Source organism: Mus caroli, unplaced genomic scaffold, assembly GCF_978045245.1.
Source record: "Mus caroli unplaced genomic scaffold, Mus_caroli_1 scaffold_13, whole genome shotgun sequence".
NCBI classification, from domain to species: Eukaryota; Metazoa; Chordata; class Mammalia; order Rodentia; family Muridae; genus Mus; species Mus caroli.
The window spans coordinates 87,160,861-87,170,598 of NW_028227268.1; the positions used below are offsets into that span (position 1 = coordinate 87,160,861).

Below are 9,738 nucleotides of genomic sequence, written 5' to 3' on the forward strand. Positions count from 1 at the left end.
GAGGTCCTAGCTCTGGCAAGGCTGGCCCTGGCCCTGCTTGCCAGAATATCTTTCCCAGCTATTGTCCAGCACCCAGTCATGCTGGGCCCGCTTACACACGAAGATCAAAGGATGTCTTGTCAAGTCTCTTCCAACTGAGTCCAAAATCAAGAACTATGACCCTGAACTTCAGACTTCCAGGGCTATTGGAATATAGGGTGAGAACAGGGCATGCATCCCAGCTCTGCGTGAACCAAAGTTTATCTAGTAGCAGAGTAGATGCTTGATAAATATTTATTGCTTGACTATAAGATGACCCAGCCAAATTCTTAGGATGTCCATCCATCACTGTTAACTAAGTAAAGTCTGGCTGCCCTTTGCTCCAGCAGGTGCACAGAGCTGCTCACAGGAGAAGCAGCTGGAGCCATTTGGAACCACCAGACTTGTAGCTATGATTGCTCTGGCCCTCATATTTTAATATGCATGACATACGCACCACTCCTGCCAGGCTGCAACCGCACAGGCTATTCATTGAACATTGATTTCAACTGATCTGGAAAATGGCTGTGGCTTCTTAAAGCCCCACTCTGGCCCCTAGTCCTCTTCTATTAACTGTACCTGCTCTGGGCAATCCATACATGAAATGATACCATTACGAGTCAAGCCTTCAAATCTGAGATCCCAGTCCTAGCAGACTTAAGGGAACACTGTAACAGAGAGGATAGAAAGATGTAGAAACGCCAGCGTGTCTACAATATGTTACTGGTTGACTCTACAGAACTCTGTTATTCAGAGTTAGGAACCTGTTATTCAGGGAAGACGGAATCAGAGAAGGGCAGTGACCAGCCCAGAGGCACACAACTGATAATTCCTAGCACTGAGGTTCACATCTGGGCCTGACCGGCACTAGAAAGCCTCCATGAGACCTCTGAGCCTCTCCATGTTAGGTTGTCCATGCTGTACATAGAGGTCAAGTCCTGATGGTTAGTGTGAGCTCACTTCCTGTCCCTCCATGGTATCCCTTTAGGACCAAGCCATGTTCTTAGGGGAGAGCTGTATGGCTGGGGAGAACCTTTGTTCAAACCTTCATTTGTGGGATCCAATCTGGCTTTGGTGTTCTCTCTTTGCTCTAAGAGAACAGTAGAGATGTGTGTTCCCAGACACTGGCCCAAGTCACATGGTCCACTAGATGGGTCCCCATGTGGGCTGCAGCAATTCGTAGTTTTTACATCTTTACTCCCTTCTTTTATTGGTTTTAAAACTTCAACTTTCAATATATCCACTTCCATGATTTTTGAAATAGTAGAGAATTTCTTCCTTTTGCTAGAAAGAACATGATGGTGAGCATTAACAAATTCGAATAAGGACTGTGGACTAAACATCCCATGGCAGCAAGATTCAATTGGGGGGTTGGATGACTGTACTGAGATTCTTTAAAAGACTATACTCGATTTACGATAAATACATGCAGATATGTAAAGGTAACAGGGGATTTTGTTTATAACTGACTCTCAGTGTTTTTAAGGAGGAAAAACCTACACACACACACACACACACACACACACACACACAGAGAGAGAGAGAGAGAGAGAGAGAGAGAGAGAGAGAGAGAGAGAGGGAGAGAGAGAGAGAGAGAGAGACTGTCATCTTTCAGTGTCTTGGGAGAACTGGTCCAGTCTTCTCCAAACACCAAAAATCTGTGGGTCTCCAAGGTCCTTATATAAAATGGCACGTTATTTGCATAACCTAGGCATATCCTTCCCTATAAATTATATCATCTCTACATCTACTGTTCTGGGAATCCCAATGAAAGGGTGGTTAATGCATGTGTTTAGTACAGAAAATAATTCTTCTCAGATCGTTTTCACCTCTATTTCATTGAATCTATATATGCAGAAATCCCAGATGTAGAGAGCTGACTGCATAAGCACATATACATGCACATACAGAGAAATAAAATAAAATGGTGCTAGAAGTAATGTGTATAGTATTTACAGAACCTGGGTCAACGGCTACAGAAACTCCATGTAGCACTTGAAATGATTTTAAACCTAAGTTTACTTTAAAATAAAAAGTTCACATATGAATGTATGTATACCTGTATACCTATGGAGAGAGAAAGAATTTTTCGAAATCATTCAGTTGCAGACTTAGGGTAATCGGTTTTGAAGGTTTTATTTACCACCTGTGATGGCTATTCTTGATTGTCAGCTCTGTAGAGGTTTGGCCTCTATCAGATTTGCCTACAGGCACACCTGGGAGTGGGGCATATTCCTGGAACAGTAGTCCTGAGTTGTATAAGGAAGCAGGCTAAGTAGAACCACTAACAAACCAGTAAGCTGCTTTCTTCCATTGTTCTTGTTCCTGCTCCTGCTTGAGTTCCTACCCGGACCTCCATCAATAATGAACTGTGAGCCGGATGTATAAGCCAAATAAACCCTTTCTTCCCCAAGTTGCTTTTGGCCAGCGTTTTATCACAGCACTGGAGAAACAAACTAGAACACCGTCTACCAGTGGAAGGAGCTTATATCAAGGCCACTGAGTTTGTTAAAAGTTAAAGACACCTGTAAACCAACTACAAGCCGTTTCAGGTGGTCCCTTTTCTATTTTGCTGATGGGCATCCACCCCAGCTATGCACACACTCCTACAACTCCTCTTGTTTAAAGAATGACTCCTGCAACCTGCTCTATGGAGTGGGAAGGCTAGAGTGAGATGCCATTTCACACATCTCTACGTCATCACCACTCTTACATAGAGAAGGCATCGCGACCCTGAGAGCTAGACATTCTAAAGCCATGATTTCTTAGAAATAATGATGAGGGTTCAACTGAGAATAGTTTATTCCCATCAATCCTTCAGAAAAGGATTTCAGGTCATCGAGTGCCAGGGCCAGGCCCTTAGTTCCTGATTCTTTCTCTTAAGGGCCTTCCCACTGTATCCCATGTTTCCTGGTATAATTGTTTATTAATTAGAATTGATAGGAAAGATGCACTAGAACTTTACTCTCAACTCTTCCAATTGGTCCACAAGGAAGGTCCTTTAAATAGCAAATTCCACATAGAGTTCTCAAAATGTAATTTTGTCTTAAAAACAACAACAAAAAGCCAGTTCAGCTTACATGAAAGTCTTCAAAGTAATCCTCCTCAAGGCTCTCCTGTCACCCAACTGTCAGAGGGCTCTGCTGAAAATTACCTACCAGATGGGCAGGTGGCACTGAGGCCCATTCAGGAGGAGTGGTGCCAAGTGATACTAGGGGGGAAGGGAGGACAATTGGCCCCTCTCTGACCCAAAGGAACAGCTGGAGAATGCTGTGGAGTCCATAACCCTACCTAGGGGCAGCAGCAGGTACTGCAGGCTGTGTCCCAGCAAAGTGTGACACAGAGGACCTACCTGAGTCCAGGCTCAAAGCCCCAAGTGTAAACTTATTCTTCTAACTAAATCTATATCATACAAAATAAGACACCCTCTAGACATGGACGCACACATATACATATAGATCACATAAGTATACCAAACTTCCTACCTTTTAAAAAGTTGGTTTTGGGGTGTTTGTTTGTTTTTGTTGTTGTTGTTGTTGTTTGAGACATAGTTTCTCTGTGTAGCCCTGGTTGTTCTGGTGTCCTGGAACTCACTCTGTAGACCAGATCGGCCTCAAACTCAGAAATCCTTCCAATTGCTGGGCTTAAAGGCGTGAGCCACCACCGCCCAACTAAAAAGATTTTTTTTTAACTCCAAAAAGAAAGAGATTTTCCTTCTTTATGACATTTTTCCATCCCCTGTAACTGGCCTCATTTCTTATACTATTCCTATATGCTCGGCCCAGTGCTATGCTCTGCTTTGTGGACACTTATTATCCCCACTGTATACAGTCTCCATTTTACAATAGAGGACTGGAGGCCCAGCAAGGTTAAGAAACTTGCTGGAAGTCACACTGCATGGAAGCCAGGACTTGAGCCCTGTTAGCTGCCCCTCCTGGCTGATGTATGAAGAAGGGAAACATCTGAAACACCTAGGGCCGTGGCTGGTTAGTAGGTCGTCTCTACCCACTGACAACTGAAGATGGTTTCCTAAGCACAGCATTCTAAAATCAGGGTCCTGTACAAGAAAGGGGGCTCCATGCCTCTAAAACTAGAGCGCTGAGGCTTTCCTTTCTGGATTTCTCCCGAGCAGCCACTGTGGAAGCTGTCTCTCATCCGTGTCTCCAGCGGGTTAGGATTCAGGTAGGTTTCCAGAGGCCACCACAGGCTGCTGGCTGGCTGCAGCAGATTGCAAGCCTGTGTTGCCCAGCCTGCCATTAAGCCAGCAGCTCTGAGGCCTCCAGATGTGAAGGAACATCTGTCACATATCTGTTAAGCTCTGAGCATAATTAAGCTTAGAGACAGTGCTCAGGTCTTCAAAGCCCTACCAGTGTTCATGCATGCCCTCACTTGTTACTCTGTGCTGGCATTTGCTTGGTCACTGTCAGGGACCTACAGATCTTCTTGTCCAGGGAGGTGGTTGCTGTTGTTGTCATTGTCACTGCTGTTGTCATCATTGTTGTTGTTGTTGCCATTGTTGTTGTCATTGTTATTGTTTTCATTACTGTTGTTGATGTCATTGGTGTTATTTTGTCATTGTCATTGTTGTCATTGTTATTGTTTTCATTACTGTTGTTGTTGTCATTGTTGTTATTTTGTCATTGTCATTGTTGTCATTGTAGTTATTGTCATCATTGTTGTTATGATTGTTATTGTTGTCATTGTTTTGGTTGTCATTACTGTTGTTGTCATTGTCATTGTTGTCATTGTCATTGTTGTTGCTGTTGTCATTGCTGTTGTTGTTCTCGTTATTGTCATTACTGTTGTCATTGTTGTTATTTTCATTGCTGTTGTCACTGTTGTCATTGTTGTTGTCATTACTGTTTTTTTGTTGTCATTGCTGTTGTTGTTGATGATGATGTTGATGTTGTCAACATCATTGTTATTTAGTTTGTTATTTCCTTTTCTAATGAGTCCTTTTCAAATATAACATTCTGTCCACCCAAAGGCTTCAATTTGGGTAGGGAAATTTGATAAAAAAAAAAAAAAGCATCTTTTTTAAATAAAAAGCTTTCAGTTTATAGTGCTTATGGCCTTGGTCCAACTCATGAGAACTGATTTTTTTTCTCCTGGATTCACCATGATTTCAGAAATCCCTCAAATTAGCAAGAGGTTTGGAGGTTTAGGGCCTAAGATAGTAATACTTAGTGTCAGAAATGATTTTGAGAGCTTTGTGTGGATCAACTCATTGACTCCTCTTAACACCCCTATTAAACAAGTACTAGTAGTGTCCCCACTAGACAGACAAGGAAACTGAGGCACAGAAAGCTGGTACATGTATCAAACATCCAAGCTAAGACATGAGACAAGGCAGGATGCCTGACATACTAATTACTCTGTTTCTATTGGTGCAAACCACTCAGGACTTCTCTGCATGTTTCTTTTATCACATGGGAAAGGGTGGTTAATGCATGTGTTTAGTACAGAAAATAATTCTTCTCAGATCGTTTTCACCTCTATTTCATTGAATCTATATATGCAGAAATCCCAGATGTAGAGAGCTGACTGCATAAGCACATATACATGCACATACAGAGAAATAAAATAAAATGGTGCTAGAAGTAATGTGTATAGTATTTACAGAACCTGGGTCAACGGCTACAGAAACTCCATGTAGCACTTCCAAGCTCCCCTCAGGAGCCCCTTGTCTAGCTTCATTGGCCTAGATGCCAGTTAATCTAAGTCCCTATTGATCTACTACTGAGACAGATTCTATGAGTTCGTCATAGCATGCAGAGGGATGCCTTCACGTATTCAAGCCACTGTGGTTTTTAATAGTTTAGACATGTAAGACCTTCCAAATTCCAAAAAGCCACCTGCCTTTTTGTGGCTGATGAAACTTAAGACCATGTAAGAGTCTTGTAGCAGTTGGTTATAGCGACAGAGCCAGCTCTGCCAAGTCAGAGAGAGTCACTGGCCTTTAAAGGCATTCTTTGGCAGTTCTGTAAGTTTTCATGGCCATCCAGTTCTTCTACAGTGTGTGTGTGTGTGTGTGTGTGTGTGTGTTTATATCCCTACACACTGTACATATATAAATAGGCAGAGATGTTTGGGGCTATCCATCTACTGCAGAACACTGAACTCAGCTTGATCAAGCCTCCTTTGCCCATGCTGAAGATGCTTGAAGTGCAGGACTGCTGGTCTGATCACACTCCTAGAAAGGAAAAGAGGCAGAAATAACTTCTTTCTCTGGTTGATTTGGAAGCTCTTGAGAGCCAGGATGATGTTAAGATGTGAGTTGAATCCTTTTGCAGCTATCACAAATGGCACCTATGCAACCAAATTCTGGCCATGTTCTCTCACCATGGAAACAGAGAAAATGATGCTCCAATATATAAATTAACTGACTCTCTGCTTTTTCTTTTTCCATGGTTGCAAAAGAAAGCACCTTCAGAAGTACTGGCAGAGAGTTAGCTCACTCTTAGGAAGCAGTCTTCTCTGCATAGACATTGCAAGCCAAGCATGCTGGTTCATGCCAATAATCCCAGAACTTGGGAGGCTGAGTCAGGAGGATTGCTATGAGTCATGGTTAGCCTGGCCTTTTATATGTAGTGAGATCCATGCCTACCTAGGCTATAGAGAAAGATCTTGTCTCAAGAAAGGAAGAAGACAGAGGAGAGGAAGGGGAGGAAGAAAAGTAAAAAATTAAGAAAGAAAAAAAGCTTTGTTTGGTTTTTTGTGGGATGTTTTGTTTCATTTAAGCAAACTATTATTCAAGAGCTTTGGAAGGCTGTGCATGGGCTATTGAAATTTTTAATATCAGTACCAAAAGAATGTAACCTACTTGAGCCAGTCTCAAGGCAAAGAAGTCCCTTCTCAGGATGCTTCTGTCCTTTCCTCCACCGTAAGGAAGGAGCCCACCCAGTGTCAGATGGTATCTTCATTTTCTGCTGGGCTATTTTATTTATTTTGGACTTTGGACAGGATTTTGTTCCAACTATCAGAGTAGGCTGGACATGTTTATATCTGGAGAGAGTAATGAAAGACTTCAAAAAAACTAAATGTGGCTCCAAGTTAACATATCCGTCCCCTTCTCTCCTGGTCATTTTAAGATGCCAGTTACCATGAGAGAACACAGTCCACAGAATAAACAAATCAGGCCTCATAGGGGCTCATATAGACTGAAGTGGCAACCATGGGTCCTGCATGAGCCTGACCTAAGTCCTCTGCATATGCATAATGGTTGTGTAGCTTACTGTTCTTGTGGGATTCCTAACAGTGGGAGTGGGCCATCTCTGACTCTTTTGCCTGCCCTCAGGATCCTTTTCCTCCTACTAGGCTGCTTCATCAGACCCTGACATGAGGGTTTGTGCCTAGTCTTATTTCAACTTGTTATGCCATATTTGGTTGATATCCTGCTTTTCTTTTCTTTTTTTTTTTTGGAAGGGACATGGGAGATGGATGGATCTGTGGGAGAGGGGAGATAGAAGGGGGTGGGAAAATGAGGGGTGGAGGAAAGGAAAACAGTGGTCAGAATTTAATGTATGAAAGAAGAATAAAGAAATTAAAAATGAAAATAAAGATGCCAGTTACATGGGAGGTGGAATGGGACTTCATGCCTGCTTCTCAGAATCTGGCTAATACTGTATTTTATCAGTAGAGAGTAATAACAGAATTCCCAAAAAGCACTGTGCCAGGGTCTCAGATGCCCTGGGGTGTGAATTTATAGCTTTTTTTGTTGTTGTACTCCTCAATGTTTTAGCTGTCACTCAAAGGAAATGAGTTTAATCTTAATTTTGAAATAACAGCAACAACAACAAATTCTGGCATATGACTAAATATGAATGTACTGCCAACTAATGTATGCAAATGTCATTGACTCATTGTCATTCCTGTGTTCCAGTGCCCTGGTCATTGAAAAACAGCAGCATAGACAGTGGCGAAGCAGAAGTTGGTCGGCGGGTGACACAGGAAGTCCCACCAGGGGTGTTTTGGAGGTCCCAGATTCACATCAGTCAGCCTCAGTTCTTAAAGTTCAACATCTCCTTGGGGAAGGATGCCCTCTTCGGTGTCTATATAAGGAGAGGACTACCACCGTCTCATGCCCAGGTATGGCCACACTTGATGGAACCAAGTGGGTGACATATACAGATACATTGTTTTGTACCTACTGAAGTACCTGTAATTAAAACGCAAACAACCACAAGGTGCTGGAGAAACTGGAACCTTGGTCTATTCCTGGTATCAAAATGGTTCAGCCACTCCAGAGTGAGGTTGGCAGTTAATGAGAAAGAAAGATGACTGTAGAATTGCCAAAGGATGGAGAAGCTTCTCTTCTAGGTAGATGGTCAAAGAGAAGTGAAAGCACTCTTTCTATCAAGTTCACACTAATGTCCCCTACAGCATTATTCATAATAACACATAAGTGAAAGTCAATATGATTGTCCAAATGATGGATGGCTAGACAAACAAACTGTGACATGTCTGTACCATGGAATATTACTCAAACATAAATAGGAATGGGTTACTTTTACTTGATACAGCATGCATGAGTACAAAATGGTAACAGAAGTCAGACCCAAAAGCCTTGTGTTGTACCATTTTCCGTGTATAAACTATCTGGGCTAGGCAAATCCATAGATGCAGACAGTAGGTGTGTGGTTGCTAGGAAACGGCGACTGATTTCTAGCAGGACCACAACTTCTTCCTGGAACTACTCTGAAATTAGCTGAGGTGGTGACATAGCAATGAATGAACTAAAGCCACTGAGGATTTCTTTTTTTAAGTTAAATTTATGTTACAAGAATTGTCATTGTTTTTAAAGATGTGACACCCTGCTAAGGTCGTACCTAGTTTGACCAGCCTAGAAGTTAATTGGGGGGGGGTGCCTTATGTTGAAGAGTCATTTCATTAAGGTCACTCTAGGCAATGTATTGTGTGTAGAGAGATTGACATATGGAAACGGTGTCCAGTGACGTTTCTCTGTGGTACCTAAGCTGAGCTCCTTGGGAAATGTTTGGCAATGTAAAGGGGAGATGATTGCCAGAGTTTGAGTGAAGGGAGTAGACTGCCTTCTGGAACTCATATTCATCCCATCTTGTCTGACTCTTGTCACCAGGGCCAGACTTTTCTCACTAGAATGGTGGCTATGTGGAAGCATCTCTTCTTGCTCCCTTCTGTGATACGAGCTTAATAGGTGATGCAGGAACCTTTACTGACGTGAAGACTTGCCTCTTGAGATATATTTCATTATACAGTGACTGAACTAACACCCACCTAGCTTAAGTTTCTTTTCCAACAAGAATTATATTTTCCGAGAAAAGTCACGTTTTCCCTGCCTCATTTGCCTCAAACCTAGCAAAAACCTGAAGTACCTTAGGAAGCATGCTGTGGAAGGAACGCTCCCAGATGTCCAGTCAAAGCCGACTTTGAAATGTGTTGGAAAGATTTTCATCTAGAAAATTCTGTTGGAAGAAATCAAGGCTTTAAAATCATTAGCAAACAGGATGCAGTCAGGCCACCCTATCCTTGTCTCACAGCAGACATTGTTAATCGATCACTGAGCCTGGTACACAAATACCTCCCCACACAGCTCTCAAGGCAGCCACTACCAATCGACCAGTGTTGGCTCTTGAGATGAAACTTATTTGCAATCCTATCTGTATAGCTGCCAATAATCGATATAAGGACTCTAAGGGCTCTTCCATTTTTTGTTTTGTTTTGTTTTTAGCAAGGGAGGGC

At 42.4% G+C, this 9,738-nt stretch overlaps 1 protein-coding gene across 11 annotated transcripts in view; it reads left to right on the forward strand.

Moving 5' to 3' along the window:
- Tenm2 (teneurin transmembrane protein 2) overlaps window positions 1-9,738 on the forward strand; it is a 1,223,220-nt gene that overhangs the window by 1,019,336 nt on the left and 194,146 nt on the right. For all 11 annotated transcript variants that reach the window (XM_085829022.1, XM_085829023.1, XM_021175392.3 and 8 more), the window contains one exon: window positions 7,901-8,106. In XM_085829022.1, coding sequence (XP_085685148.1) covers window positions 7,901-8,106 — 206 coding nt within the window. The remainder of the gene's footprint in view (window positions 1-7,900; window positions 8,107-9,738) is intronic.